This window comes from Larimichthys crocea, chromosome VII (assembly GCF_000972845.2).
Source record: "Larimichthys crocea isolate SSNF chromosome VII, L_crocea_2.0, whole genome shotgun sequence".
NCBI classification, from domain to species: domain Eukaryota; kingdom Metazoa; phylum Chordata; class Actinopteri; family Sciaenidae; genus Larimichthys; species Larimichthys crocea.
The window spans coordinates 23,888,378-23,910,710 of NC_040017.1; the positions used below are offsets into that span (position 1 = coordinate 23,888,378).

General features: G+C 44.0%; 1 protein-coding gene across 12 annotated transcripts in view; it reads right to left on the reverse strand.

Annotated features, from left to right (window-relative positions):
* Nucleotides 1-22,333, reverse strand: part of robo1 (roundabout, axon guidance receptor, homolog 1 (Drosophila)) — a 306,786-nt gene that overhangs the window by 40,217 nt on the left and 244,236 nt on the right. For 10 of the 12 annotated variants that reach the window (XM_027280234.1, XM_027280235.1, XM_010731939.3 and 7 more), the window contains one exon: nucleotides 1,034-1,191. In XM_027280234.1, the coding sequence (XP_027136035.1) occupies nucleotides 1,034-1,191 (158 nt within the window). Of the gene's footprint in view, nucleotides 1-1,033; nucleotides 1,192-16,739; nucleotides 16,782-17,207; nucleotides 17,429-22,333 lie in introns of those variants that run through there. The other 2 variants (XM_027280239.1, XM_019261852.2) reach the window with 2 other exon arrangements.

Below are 22,333 nucleotides of genomic sequence, written 5' to 3' on the forward strand. Positions count from 1 at the left end.
CCCTCACGGAGGAAAACTGTGTTTAGTCATGTAAAGTCCTTCGCTGAAGACAGCCAACAGCAATTCATCACTGTTTCAACTTACAGAGTAATAAAAATATATTGAACGCAACTAGCCAAGGCTGGATTTCAACACTATGTTACAGGTTGGAACATCTTTATTAGTATGCTGTATTTTTTTGTGTGATTTTCCGTGACTGTACTGTGAAGTTAACCCTCATCAGCACTTGGGGGTCAAACGATTTGACTGCTCAACAACTGCACAATGTGCAGAACCTGAAAACCCCAACAGTCAAATTGTGAAAATGGGATCCAGACCCACTGCTAACTAGGCCTGCTTCCTCCTCACTACCTGCTTGTGTTGGCTGAATACTGAGTCAGAGTCTTTTATTTCCCTAAAGCACACATCCAATCAGTATAATCAAACACAACTAAAAGTCTCTTCCTGCTCAAGGAAAATGACTATGGGCACATAGTCGTGTTTGGTTGAAACAGTTTGAATTAAGATTACCCGAGGCAGGCGCCTTTAGTAAGCAAGCCTGTCGAGCTGATTGGCACTGCAGAGCTGGCTGTCCTGCTGCTTTAATTAAAGCTGAATAAAATTGTAAATGTAACAAATGTAAAGAGTTGTTTGGATTCTGCAGGCGCCGCTGCTGAGAACAACTTTCTCCACTTTGATTCAGGTCAGCTCGTCTCCTGCCTGATGTACACTTCTCCCCAGTTGATTTCATCAGCAGGCCATCCATAATCAATGCACTGCTGCTGCTGACTGATGGAGCAAGACTGATTCTATCCACTTCAGTCATTTAAGGTTGTAGCCACCAAAGGGCTGCTTTAGGGCTGAAATTGCTTTATGTGAATAATGAGCCAAACAAATCAGTCTTTCAACAAACACTGAAGTGGTGGTAATGAATCAGTCTGCATCACTGAATCTTAGACAGTTAAACACGCCATCTTTCTATACAAAGCTGTGTCAGCAATAACAATGTTAAAGTCGCTGCAGTTTCCAGTTTAAAAAAAAAAGAAAGTCTTACAGTGATCCTCTCATCTCGGTCGTCAATGTTTATTCCATCTTTTTTCCATGATATAGTGGGTTCAGGATGTCCACGTGGAGGTTGACACTCCAGGACGGCTGGCTCTCCTGCTGCCACGATCACATCTGCAGGGTTTTGTCTGAAGTCATCGCGTAAAACTGCAGGAAAACAGAGAGAGGAAGAAAACAGAGAATTAACTAGATGTCCTCCTTTGGGGAAACGCAGCAAATGAATAAAAAACAGAAGCACAACGATTAAAGCCAGAGGAAAACAGCAGTCAAGGTGTTTCGATTCATTTCCTGCACCGAGCCTTCCGTGAAAACTGTAAATTTCTCCACACTACAATTAAATGCTTCATAAACTCATACAGACTACTGTATAAAGCCATTTTGTATGTGCTGCTTTGTCCCATACTGTATAACCTTACTGTCCATGAGCTTTACAACAGTGAGGATGAGCTCATATCGTGCCCATCAACATCTCTAATAGCAATGACCTTCGTCTTTCTTGACCGAACCACACAGACCTACATATAATCATGCACACACACACACTTCAGTATTATACACTGATCATCACCACTCCATCATCACTTCTTCATCTACCTCTGACACTCCATATTTACATCCCATGTGCTCGTACACCTGTGCCATCCTAACACAGATGAGAATCTACATTAGATCCAATCCACCGTTGCTGCCTTGCTGAGGACTTTGGGAGGATATGATTCTTATTTGCATTGATTTTCCTGCTGGAGGTGCTGGCTGTAAGAAAGATGACACAGTCATGGATTTTCATTATTCTGACACAAGAGGTCCACGGCTTCTCATTCCCAGGTCTAATTTGATACTGAGTAGGCGTGAGGGTTTAAAGAGATGAACTTGGAAATTTTGATTTCCATTTGGGGCTGAATGCAAAATTACAAAACCCGCCTCACCTAAATTCATTAGCCTTTGCCTGTTGGCCTTATCAGAATATCACATCAATATCATTACTATCTGGTAGCTGCAACAAACCAGATCAATGCTTATCTAGTTTGTGAGAGGCAGGAGCACCACATATCTCTGGACTCCACTGTGTCTCCGGTGTTAAAGATAAACTGGAGGTTTATTGAGAGGAGAGAAAGTAATGAAAAGGAAACAAACTCCCTCCTGCACTGAGTATGCCAGTAATCATTTTCCCAGCCTTACTGCACATACATATAAAAACATATGAAAACAGTGCTTGTAAATTTTAGGCTGAAATTCAGGCCACACACAACGTTTGTGAGGTCGAGGCAGTGTATGCATCGTTATCCCTGCACACGTATGGAAAAGTAATGTGAATACATGCTTGTCTATTTTTTTATTTTTTATTTTTTTTTGGGGGGGGGCAGCTTTTGTCGTCTATTGTCTCACGCTCCTCAGCTTGCTCTAAAGTCACCTCAGTCACAGATCAAAGTCAGGCTCACCCCAGGACCCCTCACCTACTGACAGCCAACAAATTCCTGACTAAACCCTTTAAACTCTTAATTGGTCATTGCTGAGCCCAAATACTGCTCTCTGCTTCTTGTAGTGTGGAGTGGCAATCCAATCCAACAGCAGGAACCTGGTTCTGGTGTAAGATGGGCGGAAATAGCTTCCCCAGTCCTCTGCTGCATAATCACGCCCACACCTCCCTACATAGAGCTGTAACATTACCTAGCTCTTAAGCAAAGGCACAGTCTTTATCAGAAACAAAGCAAAACGATTCCTCACAAATCCAGTGACTCATTTGCTGTTGTCTTCCATTTCTACAGCTATGTGGACAGCGCGCTACACAGATGACTAATAATTATGTGTGTGACCCCCTAAATTTTCTACACTGACTCTGATCCAAGTCAAACTCAGCAGTGCAGCTGCACGGTGAGTGAGCTCATTTTTTGGTGTGGTTAAAAGCAGATAGAGCCATCCAGGAATGCAAATGTAAACACTACACATCCGATCCATTAGAGCACCCTCTCCATCTGAAGAAACACGGTCTCCATTTGTACCAGCGAGGTCGACTTATCCTGCAAAGCGCCGTTGTAAAAGTCAGCCTTGAGCATCGAGGTGAGTGAAACAACAAAGATGCTGTATCCAGATTCAAAAGTGAAAAGTTAAACCATCTTTTTCTGTTTTTTAAAAAGAGTGTGAACACACTACACCAGCTGGTGACATTGTCAACGCAATATCCTGTTGATGAAGAGCATGTGTGCTTAAGCAATTAAAAGTAAAGAGAGTGTGAGGGAATTCATGTTTTTCCTGGATGGCTGACGCAGAGCCTGCTATAAACGCCTGGGTGAGTGAGTCAGTAAACTTTAACTCAGACATTAAGTGCGCATTGCCTCCTCTCAGTGGGTCTCTACCCCCCCTGCTGGCCTCACTGTAACTCACTGTAACATGCAGATGCATCTGCCCCTGTGGAAAATAAAAATGGATGTGTGGTGGGGAAAAGAGGGAAAAAAAACAAAAAAAACGGATGCTGCATTGACTAGTTAGAGGCCAGAGGGAGAGCTGGCATCATCCAGTGTTTACACCAACAGTGCAATGACCTCCACCCCTCCTTAACAGCGCTCACTCCTCCACCTCGCTGCCCTCTCTCCTCCTCCAAACCAACACCTCTTTGTTATAAACACAGCTGAGTGCAGCGCAGCAGACAGCCCCGGACATCTGCGTAGTGGAAAACAAAATCCTCTGGGATGGAGGCAGAATGAGCAAGAATGAGACAGAGGCAGACATACGGACACAGATCTGGATGTGGTACAAAGCCCCAACTCTTCCGCCAGAAGCCCTGTCAGATCCGGAGCTGTGGTGGAATCAGTTGCCTCTGGCCCCCCTGGTGTAAATAAGACATACAGCATCCCTCCTTCCTGTCTACATTCTGCATAAAGCTCTGCTTGCTTGTCTGCCACGCTGACTGTTCCTGTTCTAGGACCCAAGAATTGGGTGAAAAAATTGGGATAGAGAGACTCTCACGCTGTGTGCTGTCCTGAAAGTGTGTGTGTGTGTGTGTGTGTGTGTGTGTGCAGTGTGGTCTGTGTCTGTGTTTGGGATAATGAGCCTACTCTACCATTCTGTCTCTCTAGTGAGCCTGCAGCTGTCCCCTAGCAGATAATATTTCCTGGGCTATTAACAGGGAGGCCAAACTCAATGTGTGTGTGAGCGTGTTTGTGTGTGTACGGAGAGAGATTTTCGGTTTGTGGCTTAATATGTGGAAATGGGCCAAAGTCACAGGTCCCAGCATGAAGACGCCTCTTTGTCCGTCCTGGATTTTCTCAAATATGCTGATGATGGGATGAAACGGAGTGGATATCCGGACCTGGACAGATATCAATACGCTTTGTCAAGGTAAAGGGATCTATTCTGCATTGCATTTCCTCTTTTCACTAGGCCAAGAACAAAAACTCATCCTATCTCATCTGGCTGACATGCTTCGCTGCAAGACAAACAGCTGACTGTGCATAAAACAAACATTATCTATCAAAGCAGAGGTTTAGTTTGCTGTGGCAAGAATCTGTCCAGCTCTGCCAAGTCCTACTGTATTGTATGATAAATCGTTCCCCAGGTCCACAGTAGCAAATTGGAGCTATGCTGAGGCTAACGCAATTAGCTGCCATTATTTCTTACATCCAAACCATCCTTTAAAGGTCAGCTGAGATGGCTGCTCTCAGCTCTGTAAGCTCCCAGGTTCATCACCCCCACAAACTATTCCCCCGTCCACCCACACACTCACTCACACACACGCACACTCTTTTCCTCAGGAAATTGAAAACAGATGTTTAAATGTCAAATTAAAATGAGATTCCCGTGCTGCCCCTCCAACATTAATGAAAATGAAGACTTAATGCCACACACAAGTCGGGGTGGGAAGATCAGATGAGCTTTGTTCTGAGGAAATTAAACCAAGTACAACAAGCTTCCCTGCAAATCTTTGGAAGGATACAAAAACAGACCCACCAGGGAATTAAAGATTTATCAGAAGGCACCCGGAGTCAATCCTGCAGAGACACAGAGCACAGCATGGGTCTCGCCTTTGGATTTTTCCTTGAAACCGAATGGACATAGCCAGCCCCTTAAGGATAGGCAGAATGAATTATAACAGCAGGGAAAGGTAACTGGAGAAGAGGAACAGCAGAAGCAAGGGAAAAGAAATAATCTGTTCCATATAATGAAAGATAATCCACTCCTCTTCCTTGTGGTCTCTGTAGTAGTTCTGCTTCTTTAAAAACTCGACAAATTTGCTCTATTTTGCTTCACGGGCTGCCACAGTGTCCAGCTATGAGGAGCCAAACGTCATCAGATATTACCTGAGGACACAAGGTAGGGATGAATGGACAGCACAACAAGTACTGAGAAAATATCAGATGGCTAAGCAGCTCCAGATGTTTGTGGTTATATGTGACTGCTGCAGAAGAATTGCTCTTTCTCTCTCTTTCATTTACCGTCAAGGCCTCTCTAGGACGCAGTAATAAGACAAGTCAAAGACAAAATATAAGAAAAAAGGTCAACCTGTGGATAGCTCAATCATATTTCACATGTTAAGAAAGCTGTTATATATCCACAGTAGCTGCAGCATATTCAAATCTCTCTCTCATTCTGTATTAGAATAGGGTTTACATTGGCTGAGCTTCCCTAATGTCCATTTCTACATGAGTGCTGTTGATGCCATGAGCAAAAATCTGCCTTATTCACAGCGCAGCTATGCTGTGTGCTAAACCCATCCATATTGATGCTCTTCACCTTGCCTCCAGCTCTGTCCTGTGGGACTAACACCTCTCATTCTCTCCCTCCATGCATCTCCCACTTTGTCTCTAAATTTCTCTCTCCCCTCTCAGCATTTGACCCCCTTATCTATCCTCTCTCTCTCAGCTCACACACACACTGAGCAGCTTACATCAAAGACGGGCTCATAGAGATGGTGTGTTAACCCATGTCACTCTATTGCAAAGGCTGTTGCAGGTGGATAATTTGCCAGCGGGCGTGTGCGTCCACTGTGTGTGTGTGTGTGTTTGTGCTGCATAGATCTGTAGTTTTGCTGGTGGGTGTGAAGATATAACAGACTTGTACTGTACTCTGGAGAATCACTGCCTCCCTCCTCCTACTCATTCCCTTGTTCCCCCTTGACCCCGCCACCAGGGAGATGAGATTGGACACGGCAGACTCGCCTCTCTTTCTCAATCTGGCTCTCGTTCTTCTGCTCTGAGCTCATGCCCTCTTGCCCACCCTGCAGACACTCTATCCTACCCCGCAGCACGCAAGCTGCACTGAGCATGTACATAATACTGACTTGGATGGATGATTGTAGGTATAAACTTCACAGTTATGTACACATCCATAAACAAAGAGATAAAACCGACATGGAGGGAAGTTATAAATATTAACAGACGTGACAATAAAGCCATGACACACCTTCCACGCCGAAATGTTTGTTTGTTTTTGGAATTCAATTTATAGATTTCACATTTATTCCCAAATGTCGCGTTGATAAATCATGTAGGAAACAATAGCGCCTCACTAGACAACCGTGACATCCAATACGAGGTCACATCTGCAGAGTCACATTGGTTAAAAATGCCTGACAGCGTAAGTGCCTGGTTGACTGCAAGACACCTTGTGGACACCCGTAAATATGTCAACAAGAGCAGACAGACTATTACCCGGCTGGCCTTTAGGGTTTGCACCTGCACACCCAGAATGCCGTGAGGTCATCCTCCAGACTCCGATATAGAGACAGGATGCCCCTATTACCTCTCATAAACATTCAGATTTGGAACAATAAACTTTGTGAGTCCATTAGTAAATAAACAAACCGCATGCATACACGAGCCTGTCAGCATGTTCTCTCAACTTGTCTTACTTGCTATGGTTTGAAAAATTGGAAAAACGTTATGTTTGAAAATCTTTTGAAGAGATCTCGACAGTTGATCAGATCAGATGAAAGCACGACACTATGTTTTTATTAGCATCCAACGAATGAGCAGCACATGTGCTAACTGTAGAGATATGCAGATACAAATGTAAACCATGCCATGTAGGGAAAGGAATCAGGCTGGCCCTGCTGGTGTGTGGATTGAAGCACGGGTAAGGCGAGGAGGGGGAGAAGGCATTTACACCGTGCTGTGCCAGGTGATTACAGCCTGTACCTGGCAGCGGCAGCGAGGGCAGATGGCTTTACGGACCTTTTAGTGCCACAGCAGAGGGCATGTCTGCGGCCCAGCGAGGCAGCCGAATGCAGAGGGTTCAATCTAAGTGCTTCCTCCTCTATGATACACACACATATGTACACTTCATGTGTACTCCTACCCAACAGCAATTATGTCTGTACATAAAGAAGCATAAACATCTGCACACACCCAGGCACACACATACACCACATAAAGGAAACCTTACCCCGCAGCCGTGCAGACAGAGAGGCCATTGAGTGCCTGTGTTTGTTTAAATGGTCATAAGTCTTCTCGTCAGGCTTGGAGAGAGAGATGGCGTTTGGCGAACACGGCGAAAGGCACAGAGGGCAGCGGGGAGGCAGGTTTATGTGAGTGACTGAGTGAGTGAGTGACTTGGCACCTCATAGTTCAATAAACAGTGCCTGTTTGATTGGAGTGCTGGGTGAGCAGCAGTTGGACAAAAATAAAGAGTGTTTCGAGTGCTGGGACTGCACAGTCAGGAATGTGGGAGAAAAAAAAAGCAGCTTGAGAACGACTCTCTCTTTCTCTTTCTCTGTCCAAAAATGTTATAAAAATGAAAAAATGCAAATCCCATAAAAGCCTGATAGGAACACTCGTCGGCACAATGCAAACTGTGTAATAAACATCTGTGTGGGATTATCACATTTAAATTTAATGATTCAAAAACAAAGACGAGCCATTTGCGGATTTGTCAGCTTCTGACAGATCAGCCTGACATATGAAAGTGATTTTAAGGCAGTGTTCATTCAGTGGCAGAGTGTTTTACCTGTTGTGGAAACACTGCACCAAGCGTCACGGTTACTAAATGCACTGAGACATGTATAGTTTTCTTCATTAGGGGCTGGCCAAGCTAAATAAAATATTCCGTTTACACAGCATAGAGCTGATGCCAATGGAATTCATTGGGTTTTCATTATCGGACAGAGTTTTAGTTTTAGTTTCACACTGCAGTAAAACAATAATGAGGGAGATAAAGGTGGGTGAAGCGGGTAAATCAATGCTTTTTACAAGTAGGGAATTACCTTCATTTGCACCGCCTGAGCAACAAAAGAAGTCTTAATCGCATCGCTATAGAAACCCAGCAGCGGTCAACAACAGTACTTAAAGAAACATGTCTATGACATGTCCTCATTTATAGGTGGAGCTCTCTTGCCTACTCCCCGAGGACGAGGAGGAATTGAGTAACTGAGCTCTCATCACTCACTGTGTAGTCTTGAGCCCGGAGCTCTCTGTAAAGAGATACAATAGAGCAGATGTAACACAATAGTGCACACACACATGTACACCTGTACAGTATGCTCTCTCATTCTCTGCCTCTTTCTGCCCTCTCACACACAACACAGACTGAGGCGATAAGGCTCTGTCCTGCCCTCTGTGAACTGTGTCAAGGGAATGAACTGCTTCTTGTATAATATACAAAATGAGATGAGGCTGTGACATCCAAGCACAACTTCAGAAGGTTGACTAATATAACTGTACGACTTACACGCCTCAGAGTTTTTTCCTAATAGTGGATCTCTTTAAAACCCTCGCTGTAAACATTTCCATTGGAGCCACTTTGTGAAGAAATGGCTCCGATGAAAACTGCTTACAGTGTGTTCTACGGATTATCCAGAGCCATTTGGACATTGATTCTGGGAAGAGATGTTGCCATTTGTTTTTTAAATGTAATTATTCGATGCACTTCCTTTGTATGGGGTATAGAGGCAGACATCTCAGAGATGGATATCTCCAAACCTGGCCAAATACAACTAGCTATCTGCATGGCTCGATGCGACTTGAGGTAAATGAGAAAATATGCTGTTTTTTTTTTCATTTGTGTGAACCGACCCTTTGTGAACTTCTTGCTCTGCCTCTGAATGTCTCCACTTTTCTCACCGTTCTTCTCTCTCGTCTGCTCGGCTTTGCTAGACTGCACTCTTCTGTCTGTGTCTGCACAGTGTAATAGGATTTTACACGACACAGAACTGGTGAATATATGCAGATCGCACATTTGTCGGCACAGAATGCTCATTACGGTAAATCCCTTTACCTCCGGAAAAGCAGGCGTAAACACTGTCAAGAGCCGTGGAATATCTTTATCCACTTGTGCCTAAATCCCTCTACGTGCTTCACGCCACCCAGTTCACATTGTGTCAGTTATGTTTGCTGACAATATCTCACTGTGAGCTGCCCTCCCCGTCTGTGTGGCCCCACCAGTTAACCCTCTCCCAGCATCTGCAAAGATGAGGGACTTATTAAAACAATCTTCCCAATTAACATTCCTGGCCCCTGGAGCCCCGCAAGGCCCCCTTCCCCTTCACCATTCCTCCAGATCTGACCCCTCCTCAGCTCTACAATGACAAAGAAGCTGTGTATGACCCGGACCAGCCACGGGACCCTTCAATATGACTGGACTGAGAGGGGGATGTGAGGCAACTTGTTTTTCTTCCCAAGGAACCAAAACCCGTGTGTCTGTCTGTCTGTTTTTACATGTTTGTTAGTGTTCATATGTGTACCCTGTGTGTGAATGAGGGGAACGACGAGGTGACACGGGTATGAATAAATAAGTTAGCACCAGTCGGAGCTGCACAGTCGCCTCAAACACTCCTAATTTGATGTGACGTGCAATGATACAGGCTCATTTGCACAGGGTCGCTACCTCGTGATCCTGGACAGGAAGGAGTACTGTAAGAGGAGCCTGTCAGCGGGCTAACTCGCACCATCAGAGAAATTACATCCATAAACACAGCCTGCCTTCCTGCAGAGTGCCATTTGACCTAACGCTTACCCTCATCTGAGCGTTTTAGAACATCTGCTGCAGATCTTTTCCCTTCTATAGCAGCCCGAGATCCCACGACCAGATTAATACGCTCCCCAGTCTACTTGCTTATCTTCTCAAAACAAAGATATATTATCGACAAACAGTGGAGACTGACACATTGTTATTTTATAGTGATGCTATGCAAATAGGACCAGGCCAGGGGGAATGGGATCCTGTTGTTGAGCAGGAGATGAGACTTTTTACAACGACTGTAGGTTTCGCTTTGCTTCATGCCAGAGATAATGGGAATCACAAAACATTATACAGCCTAGATGGACTTTCCAGTCGTTAATGTACAACTTCCACTGCTACAGCACAGTTTGGCACAGGCTAATATGTTTGTATGAGCATTCATGTGCAGGCAGGAGTGTTTGCTTGTGTTTTAGTCCTCCCGACTGATTATGCTGCCAGTCTGTTTGGGCTACACCTTATTAATGCACGCTTAATGAGTTCCAGTGGACATGCGGTGCGCGGATGTTCTCTCTGTAGCATATGTCAAACAAACTAATTCAAAGCAGAAAAGTTAGAAGTCTCGCTTTCATCTTAAATTGGTGTAATGGAAATCTTAGCCTAATACACTTAGTTTCCAATGAAAGTCTAATTTGATAGAGGTTTAGGAAACAGTAGGAGTGAGCGATTGTTGTGGAGAACAGTGTGTCTTGGTAGGGACGGGACCATAAACTAGGATTACATCAGCGGCTGTTGCGGAGGTGACTGGGGAAGAGTAATATGATAGCGGCTGTGTGGAGGGAAACAGGCAGGCACAGAGGAAAATGGGGAAGGAAAAAACACAAGGGGATCCAATGTAATGTTACAGCAGATCCCTCAGCCTTTCGTCATGGCCACTTTCATTTCCACCATGCTGATCCCTCTCCAATCACTTTACCATGCACAGGGGAGACAGAAGGGATAGAGGGAAGGAAGGAGGAAGAGGGACCAGGAGAGGTAAAGGTTGTAGAGGTTAAGTAAAAGTGTGGAAGTAGTGGGGGTACTCCAGAGATATAGGGCACAGGAATGTTAAAGAGGGTGAGACAAAGCAAATAAGGGTACTGGGATCCAAACATGTGCTGCAGCTCCAGAGGGGCACATCTTTCTCTGATCAGTTGCCGTCCCCATTTCAATGGTTTCCACATGGTCCGTAAACTCTCCCAGATGGACCCGGGAAGATGAAAAGATGTCCATATCCCTATCTAAGAGGGGATCTGTTACAGTGGGAAGAGATACCGAAAAGGAACGGAGCGAGGGAATGCTGTCAGAGATGGTGTGCCAGAAAGAAATAAGAGAGTTGAAATTTCATCTTTAGCACTTGCCCACCACGTGGTGTAGTGTGTACGCCTATGTGATCACTGCCAAACACTTTGGTGCTATAGCTTTTCACTGCATTTGTCAAGTTGTCCAGCACGCAATATCAAGCATGGCTCATTCCATGTTTCATGCACATTGCAAGTGTGCCAGAAATTACCCTGATCCCTGTGAAATTGACACTGTGTAAGGTTTCAAGACTGATGTTAAGCCCTGGATTTTCCATCTTTACATTTTCATTAGATGAGGCACAGACAAAGAAAGTGGCTTCATATTTTTTTCCCCTCTTTGTTTTATGATATACTTTGCTACTGTTAACATGGCTGAAACATCCTGGTGAGCTGATTTACGATCCATCTCCCCGGGGTACCAAGCCGAGCCCAGCAGCGAGGGAAATTTAAGGCTACTGCACCAACTCTACTCTGAGAGGACTCTAAAATATCTGCTAGATTTATAGAAGTGGGAGAGAAACCTTTTCCTCCTCTGAGGTACTGTGTTCATCTTTCTACTAATTCAAGCTTGGCAGGCTGAGTCTAGCCTGGTGAATAGGGAGTGTCAAGGTGCATTCAGTCTAAAAACATTCCGTGTGGTGACATTGGTTTCTTGAACTGCGTTTGTGCTTTTGCGTTGACTCAGCCTGTCCATTTAGAGTCTGTCTTCTCTATCTCTTTCTCCCCGGCATCGCTTTCACAAAGCTCATCTTTAAAAAAAACAAAACGCAAGCATAACCTCCCCCATATGTTTTTTTAAAATCCTATTCTCAAGTCAAGACATTTCTCACTGACGAAAAACAACTAACTCATAGAGCTGTCCATTAAAATCACATCTGTTAAAATCATGTTTGCATTAGTACTGAAATGTTATGATGGCTGCATAAGAAACCTTGAAAAGAGATGATGGACAGCTACTGGCTTTACTGGATGAAATGAAAAGAGAATATTAAATACTGGTCTCATATCTTTTTTCAATCCAATTCCCAGCCAGCTCTCTCTTTCAGATCATCTTCAGAACATCGGTCTCTAAAGAATGCATATGAACACCTAATCACATTGGAGGAGCTTCTTCTGGCATTTAATCCTCTCGTGAAGATGATATCAAATGTACAATATAATGAATATATTAAAGATCAGCCGTTGGCATGTTTCAATTGTCTTTTAATGAAGGCAACACATCCTCCTGGTTCGATTTTATTTTCTCCTTTTCAGTTCTTTGTTGCTCAGTCTTCAAGTATGAATTCTATTTCCATTCTGCCAAATCTTGTCTATTTTAAAATGTCATGCAAAGATCTGCAGTGTTCAAGCTTTAAACCCTGACCCCGTCAGCCTTATCTCTTCCCCTCTCCTTCTCTTCTGCTCTGTTTTGCAGAGCAGGTGTCTACAGGGACAACCACCGGAAGCAGCAACCTCTAGTTCACCCCTTCATAAAAAAAAGAAAATCCTACTCAACACGGATGCCATTCCCAACATCCAAAGGCATGTGGTCAGCCCCAAAGCCCCCGTGCACCATAGACAGATTACTCTGAAAGGAAAAGAGGAGTCCATCTGGAGCAGGAGGGTGCAGGGAGCGAGGGGGAGACGAAACTTAAGAAATTGTGGAGAAAGAGCTTGTTGGATAAAAGAATGGGGGGTGAAAAGACAGAGACATATTTGGGGGGTGGATAGGAGGACAGATGTTTGAGTTTTTCTGCCAAACTCTGATGCAGGGATACATTAGAGATCTGAACTGCTGCAGTGCCAACTTGGGTGTGCTGTATAAATCAGGCCATGATAGAGACAAGAGGTAAAAGGTAGAACCAGAGCTCATGTGAAGGACAGTTTAACTCTTGTTAGTCTAGATTGTGTAAGAGAAAACATGCAAATACAAGTGAAATATAATCTAATAAGAGCTTCATGATGACATGTACAATGCCACCCAGAACTCTGGTTGCTTTGGCTGAAATAGCACACACGGGTTTAAGCGAGTGTGTTTGAGGTCAGTGGCCGTGTGGACACACACAGCACAGTGCTAAGAGCTGCAAGGTTGTGTGGTCAGTGCTACATCTCATTAGCACCTGCTGACCCATTCGGTTCACCGCACTCATGGAGCAGCAGAGCAGGGGCGTATAGCAAGCAAGCGTGAAAGCAAACATGAAACACTCTCCTGTGCTGCAAACTCTTTTGGCAGAAAAAGAGAGAAAGACTGTGAGACCAACATGCAGGGGAAGAAGCCCCCACAACCATCATCCTGTCCCTCAGTATCTCTTCAACAAACTGAACATCATCGGCACAGAGAGGTCAGGACTCAGCGAACAGATAAACTCTTCCTCCGTTTTTTCCCCAGCTCTCCTGAGATAAGACATGCCTATCGTGCCTCGCACGGGGAGGGCACTTACCACAAAATGCTGCCACCACCTCAACCCTCTGAGCAAATCATCAAATAAATCCATGTTTAGTTTCTGCAGAGCCCAAATATGCCTACAAAACCATGATAAGAATGCGTGCAGTTAAAAAGCTACATTGTGCTCAACAAAGGGGAAATGGCAAATCAGGGCAAGGATGTGATAGGACTTGTTGCCCTCTGGAGCGGCAGATGAGGGTGCTTAGTTTGTTGTGGAGAGGAGCAAAATAAAACAGCAGTTCACATCATGGGGGTGAAACCTGCCTGGGAGCACACACACATATGGGTGACATATAAAGTTCCTTGAGTACAGTATTCTGTGGGGTCGTAAAACTAATTGCAGTAATTGGACATATCTCTGCATGCATGCAACAGGTAGGCTGTCCATTCAAAGTCCATTATCACCCTGATAATGATTGGGCACCACAGACGTGTGGAGGGGGGAATGAAAAAAGACGTTGGGTGCCAACTGTTTCTTGTTTTATCTTGGCGGTGTGTCACACTAGAAGAACAACATCTGAGTAACCTCACGATGCGTCGACAAAAAGATGAGCATGTCATGTTCCGTGACATTGACCGGAGCATTCGACGAGCACAACCGCAAACCTGATGAAGCAAAAAGACGAATGATTCTGTGAAACGGGACCACCAGCACCTCCTTTCTGATTACTTCATGGGCATCACACGTATTGTGAAAGATGATTAGTCAGAGTTAGATAGTGTTCTTTGTCTCTCAGCCAAGTCAGGGCGAGAATTTATGACTATATGATTGTCTAATATAAGGCAGTGTCCTCAAAAGATCCCAACAGGCAGACATGTTGTGTAGTTTTATCCTGACATAACACAGATATCCATACACCCTGCAGGCTGTCAGAGACTTCATCGGCCCTGTTTGCATTTTTTTTGGAATGTGGGATGAAATTGGCACACCAGGGTCACATTATGTCTGATGGAAAACTCTGCTAAACACTGCACATACTTTAACTTCCCCTGCAACCAATTGGATCTGCCCGCAAAGTTTAGTACTGATTACAAACATTCCCCCCCTGCAGTACTAGAGTCCACATGCCTTCTATTGTCTGAGTCCCTACCATGTTGTCTGTATCTGGGTGAGATAGCATCTCAGCAAGCCCTCTCCGTGGAGCTTTGTGGCTTTCTGAGACCTTCAGAGCCTGTGGGAGGCAACACACCTGCACGACAGACAATGGCAATGGCTCCTATGGATTGTGCTGGTCTTTGAAGTGGCGATGCATGCGAGTTCAATACCTCAGGCTCTGTGGTTTCAGCACGCAGCCTTTGTGATGAGAGATGGCTCCGAGATGAGACGACTAGAGCTTTTAAGGACGTTCAAGTGTTTGGTTGACCAGCCATTCCACATCAGACACATGAGATGTACAGGGGGGAGTACATACTAGAAGCACAGTGCTCATCCACTGCGGTCTGATCTGCCAAATTTCCATAGCACATATAATTGGCTAGAGATTCAGGTATCAAAATGGAGATAGTGAAAATATACATGTCGGCGAGAGACAAATTATGGAGGATGACCCCGGGAGCTACAGTATGTTTGGGTTTGGGAGTGAAAAACACCACACAGACAGAACTTTACATTCCACGCCACATCTAATATCTCTTTCCTTCAGTCTGTGGTGTTAGCCTATCGTCTAACAGGCCTCCTCAGCATAAACTAGCTGTGAAATATGACATCATAAAAGGCAGTGGGTTTTTCGATTATGAAGAAGCCATGAATTATTCAGAGGCATCAGATGGCAACATTTCCCTCCATCTTGCTGCTACCATCGCTGTCTCATACTACTGTGAGTTTTTGTCTATATATCACATTTTTGTCTCATCTGTTCGTCCCTCTTCCTCGCTCTCTCTCTCTTTCATTATCATCCTGTGGGATGTGTCGCGCTCTCGGTGAGGGAAGGGGGAATAAAAAGAGTTTGTAAAACAAGTGTGTAATACTGTGACTGACTGACTGACGCTAAAGTGGACGCCTCACCTCTTGACAGAAAACACAACAAAGTCAAGTGAGTGGAAACCCTGACTTGAACATAGACATCCCAAACATGCCAGACGATGTTCCAGTGTCAACTCTATCATCATGTGGCTAAAAACCTGGGCAGCCTTAAAATCCTGCTGTCTGACCCTCGATCTGTCACCACTGTCACTGTCCCTCCTTAGCTACAAAACATCAACACATGGCCTTAAAATAATAACTCTTTATACTGTGCATCACAGTGGTTTACATTGCTTCCCCAAAGTGTGATACTGTAGGAGCCGTTTGGGGAATGAACAGTCACAGAGGTGAGTCTTCCCTCGGTGGAGAGAGACAAGGCCATACAGTATGCCTCTGCATAATAATGAGTAATGATCTCTCTGGGGTTCTTTGCCTCGCCGCATCACATATTTTACTGTACGTCCTGCTTTTTCCATCCATGCAGGTTTGCACACAGAAACAAAAGCAGACACACCAACATACATAAAAGGTCTTTGGCACCTTCAAATGTTTCAATTTAAGACGTTACACCCACATAATCTGATCTCATCCGTTGGTGCTGGTTATCAAGTAATGTTCTGTTTATATTGTAGGCACAACGGCTGAGAAAAAATAACCAAGTTTGGATTTGTACTCCACTCTCAATACATGTTTTGCATGATTCGAATGCTGTTCAATATGTAGGCTCGGATAATGTTTTGCTTCAAGCTTCTTGATGGGAGGTTATCTGCACAAACTAAGTTTTGGCAGTAGCACACACAGAACAAGCTCATTGTAAGCCAGTGTACATCCTGACAAAGCCTACTCACCAGATTGAACCCCGCACTGAAATGAGTGGATTTTATTTACTTGGCTCTTTTCCAGTCACACATCTTGGGAAAATGTGCATTTATGAGTGTTTATCAAACATTTCCATTTCCAAACATTTCACCGTCTACTCCCTCAAAATGGTGTAAGTGATTACTGGACCAGCTGCTGGTTATCACTGTTTTAAAATCGTGAAACAAAGGCGAGGATACGTCTGTTGAAGACATTTGACCTGCCTTGTCCTCTTCTTTATCTTGTGTTTTCTTTAACGAGGCTGTGATGATGGTGAAAAAGAAACGTATTAAAGTCTTCTATCTGGCTGCCAATGTACAGTATATATTAGAGTTCGTAAAGTCAACAAACGCTGCAACTTCTCAAGACCAAGAAAAGTATCGTAAGTTATTGTTTTGAACGGCTGTTAGACTGGTGTTTCGGTTTAATGGGCGACCGTGTTGTCTGGGGACCAAAACCGTCTGTGGTTGTCGAGTTATGACAGTGAATGCCTTTTATTGGATTGTTTTTCACAATGTCAAAAAACTGATTCGTCTTTTATTCTTTTTCTTGTTTCAACAAGTGTCTTAACGACCACTGGCTGCCATGCATTTAGCTAACTGCCACCAGTTAACACGGTCACTAGTTATACCGAAACACCGGTACGTAACGGTCGTTCTGGAAGCTGAGCAGGAAACGCTAACTTTACCGTTCAACGTCAGCTCCGGCTCCGTTTGTGTCCGTTTCAGAAGCTTTGTAATCCAGCCTTGAGCTCCAGTGTCTGTTGGAGACTTTATGAAATAAATACTGTAATGTTTAATCTAACTCTGGATGTCTACTGTGATCATTTCTCATTTTTTTTCCCGTGTTAAAAACAGTTAGCAGTTAGTTAGCATGTTGTTGTAGCCGGCAACTGTCAATCACATGATACCTTCGGTTGAGTCTATCGGCCAATCAGAGGTTACGTTTCTGGCATTGTTGACCAATCAGCGTTAGAGTAGGGCGGGTCTTCGTGGGATATCAGTGTTCAATAATAGTGGTGTGCGATACTGCATAATATTGGTACTGATCCGATACCAGTATCGCCGATACCGATACTTTTCAATAAATAAGGTGGATGCGTCATTGAATTGCTAAATCTCAATTAATTTTCTTGACTTTAAGTGTTTTTTGTGATGTTTACTTTTTTATTATTAAAGAGTTAACACTCAGGACAGGATTAGGACAACGTTTATAATTAAATAGAAAATGCTTTATTTCGTATTTTTTTTTCAGAAAAATCTTAAATAAAAAGTACTCACAAACCAGTAAACAAATTAAAATAAACAAGTACTGTTGACAAACTATAATACAAAAATTAAATTAAAATTCTCAACAACAAAAACAACAACTGGTAAAAATTTAAATAATATGTGACTCACATGACGGCACAACATCTAAACACAAAAGGGGAGAGGGGGAGCAAAGTGTGCCTGCTCTGCACTGACACAGGAGCGGTGAGTCCAGCGACCTGGCTGTTTCCTCTTTGCCGAAACCGCAGCATTGCAAACAAGTGCGGAACTTAAAGTAAAGAATCGATCTCATCAGGCTAGTATCGATCCGATACCGGTACCGACTTGATACTATCGATATTTGGATCGATCCACCCACCGCTAGTGTTTAAACATTATGAAAGGTTTCATACAATAGATAGCCTACATCCCACAAAATAAAAATAAATAAAATGTGGTGACGGTAATGAGCTCACCACACTGTGGTCATGCGGTTATTGTCACGGCCCTATTCTCTGATTCACAAAAGCATGATCTGGAGTGCCTGTCCAAAAGGCACAGAGCCAGACACAGGGGAGGATAAATTTTTTTCTTCTTCTGCAATAACTCCAGTAATGAAAGAACTTCTAGGAAAAGATGAAGCATGACATCCATTGAACATCTAAGCCAAATGCTCCCGTTACCCCTCTGTTTGAGTCAGGCCTTCACATGCACATATACACATACTGCATTACAAATGCCTCACAGGTGAAAGCAGGACACCGGGTGCACTGCAGCAAAACACTGCTACATCTGCCACTAATGTACTCCAAATTATGTGCTTCAAACGAGTCACCACCACTAACAAAAACCATTGTTTAGAATGGCTGAAGTAAGGACCGGCAGTGAACGACTTGAATGGTGTTATAAGAGCAATCCATGGCCACTCAACATGAAATAGAAGAGCAATGCCCAGGCTGATGAGGCCCTCCACCTTCTAATCTGTCCACTAAAAGCCCTCTGCCACTGCTTCATGCATGCATCCTCATCCACCCACGCTCTGAATAAGCCAATAACGAGCCCTGGGCTAATGCATAGAACAACACAATTAAAGCCAAAATGGACAACTCCCCACTCCAGCCCTGACACGAGAATGCAAGAGAGGGCTCACTTTGCTGATGCGCATCCTACGATGTGAGCTTGACCACTCGTGCATGTGTATTGTGTGCCTCTCTGTGTGTGTTTACTCTAAGAAGCAGACCAGAGATGACAGCTCCAGCCAGCAGCCCTTTGACCCGTGACCTGAAGGCCTGGTATAAGACGGCAGTGCTGGTTTGCAGTAAGTTCCTCCCTCTGGCACAGAATCCTTGGCAGGTCACCATGAAACACAAAGGCCACAGGCACATGGACCTGATCCAGGATGCCACGCTTGGTTTGAACTCTCTCTTGACAAAGAGGAAAGAAAATGATTTCCCTCTAGAAAATCTTGGAAGAAAGGGAGCGGAGGAACAGTTCAGCAATGTGCTGCACTGTACTCAAAGAAATCTAAATCAGATTTCCGCTCTAACAGGCCAAGCTCAGCTCACAATAATAATTTCACAGAAGCAATATTTGCTTCCAACTACAGTGTGCAAGTTAAACTGCCTACACAATGGCCCATTTGTTATGGCCCTGATGTATTTGTCTTTTTCTGTCTCTGTTTTCTGTGGGCCAAGAAGAAAATCATGCTTGGTTTCTGTGCTGCCTCGCCTTTCCCCATTTCTGTCACAGCTATTATTTCATGAAATCTGACTCCTGGTATTCTGTTTCTTTTCAATTTCCTTTTCAGCAAAGCCCGAGCATTCTCTCCTTCCATGTCAACCACCTCTTAGCGTACAGCACAATGTGCCAAAAATATCTCTGGACCAAGAAACAATCTTAAAACTACATTCAATTAAATTTGCCATTCCATTTCAAAACAGAAGAAACAAGCTTTGCTTTTTCACAAAAAAACACGAAAAAAAGAAAAACCCACTCATCCTGGGATTTTCAGTCTGCCTTTGTTCTACATCCCTGCTGTCAGTCTGTTTATTTACTCCTCTGAGAGCATTCGTGTTCGAGCACTTGTTTTGGACAGGCAACATGAGCTCAACAGTCGCTGACAGCTCTCCCATGATTTCCTTTCCCCAAAGATAATATACACTCTAATGTAGATGAAGAAAGAAGCTAATTGACCTGAAATCAAAGCTAATTGGCTTCTATTAAGCTTCTTCCTGTCCTAGAGCAGTACAGACACTGGGGGAATATTCCCTGGTCCAATTCACATAATACCACCAACAAATAAGCAGTAATCAACAGTAGGAAGTGTGATACTGGACTGTATTTGTATCTGCAGGGTGTGGTGAGCCCCTTTGGCTGAGCTACTGGGTACAGACGACCTGACCTGTGTTTGCCTGCACACTGTAGGCTTGGCTGATGGATATCTCTGTCTCTGGCAGTTCCCACCATAAAGCCTCATTCAGACTCATGCCATACTTCATCACAGGAGTTACCCCGCGACCTGCCCCCAGCTCCCAATGGATCATTTTCTAGATTTCTTTCCGGCATGATGTTGTAACACATCCATCTGTGTGTGTGTGTATTTGTATGTGGGTGTTTAAAGAAACGGATTGACCCCCTCACTTTTCCCCCTTCATATTTTTCCAACCAGGAAAATAATCATTATTAATAATCTTATTTTGAATTGTAGTTGGAAATGTAAAGTTGACAGTGTGAAATTGTGTTAGAATTAAACAGTGACCATGACTATTTTATTTAATAATGCAAATACATGTTTAAGTATCATGTATCTTTCAATCAAACTGTCTGTGATTGTATTTGGTTGGGGTTTTAATAGTTACAGTATTTATACTACATTTGATAGACAAACTATTGATGTTGAAATAAAAATATATAATATATCAGAGAGATCCAGTTTCAGTTTTTTTGGTTTTATGTGTTTCTTTTCTTTTCTTTGTGCCCTTTGTTAACAAATCTGTGAGTTCATTTGCCGCCCACACTTCTGAAACTTATGCCCTATTGTGTGACTGTTTAGTGAATAATGTGTGTATGGCCCGGAGAGAGAAGTTGATTTGATTTTATCTGAGCTGCGCGGGTGCAATGAAATAGAAGAGACAAAGTGGAGCAAGATACTCAATTTGATCTACGAGGTGCAAAGGCAGAATATTCACAATACACAGTGATGGGTAATAAAACAAATGAAGCAAGACTCAAACGCTGCTTCCACCACTGTGGCTACATGACCTACATCTGTAGAGTGCAGGAATGCTGATCCTTATCTAATGTAGGAGATGGCCTGAAGACAAGTCATCTTGGCACACAAACCTCTGTTAGTCACTGTGATCTTCTCCTTCACAATGTTTTCAACTACAAGAGCGAGCTTCAGAGTCGGTGAGTGTGCCGCTTTAATTGATGCAGCGATAGAGTTTGATTCATGTTACATTCTACAAGGAGAGCCATGAAGTATCCGATGAGAGCCCGGGCAGGGTTACATTAAAGGCATTCCTGTGAACCCTCAGCACTCCACAGCACAGGATCCCAGTCTCTGTTTCTCCCTTCCAGACAGATGCCCAAGTCATTGTTTTTCTGAGCCTGCTTTTCAGAGAGAAAACCCGATCCTACTGGCTACCAGTGTCACCAGTGGCCCCCCGTCCTCCCTTGTCATTCAATCCCATCTCTCCTCCTTTCAGGAATGCACTTCAGTCACTCTTTCTTATTCTCCCTCCCTCTTCTCTCCGGACCGTGGTGCCCTAGGCAGTCTGGGGGGCAGTGTGTGTTTGGTTGTCCCAGATCTATTCATCCTCTCTGGTGAAACGGGATACAGTGACCTCCTCTGTGTCCGGTGGTCTCCATCCCAGGCTCCTGTCTGGTAAGTGTCAGAGATCGAGAACTTGTGAGGGGAGGGGGAGGTGACACTATGGCTGGTCAGGAGAAAAGCCAAGAACATGAGCCTGCCGGGCACCGCGGAGGGATGATACTGGATCAGAGTAAATGGACCAGCAGGAATGTTCTGCAGTGAGTTTATGTTAAATGTGCCACAACATTTTGGACCAAATTCAGCCATCTGTTGTGCTGTCATTTTTTGACTCCCTCAAACAAAGCAGTAGGGTATGTCCTGGATCTAAACCATGACTAATAAATGATACAGATTGGTTGAAACATGCTATACCTTACCTCAGCAGGGGATATGCACATAAATGTGTCCATTCCTATGCTATTTTAACACACTATGACATACTTTAGCACTACGAGCAAACCCCTCGCTTCCCATTAATGTACAAAACTAGGGGCAATTACAGGGAGGGTTCCTCCATTATAAAAGGGGAATATATGACACCCCCTACCTCATGAGAGATGACAACCTCTCTGCACCTTACATTAGCATAATGTACGTTTACCACGTGAGCCTCAATTTGTCTGGAAAATCTTTCCCCCCACAGGTTTATTATTGAGAGCGTGTCCATTAAAAACAACTGAATTTCCATCTCAATTGGCTCACCATAAGGTACAGCGTCGGCAGTGTTTGAAAGAGTAATTGGATCCATTA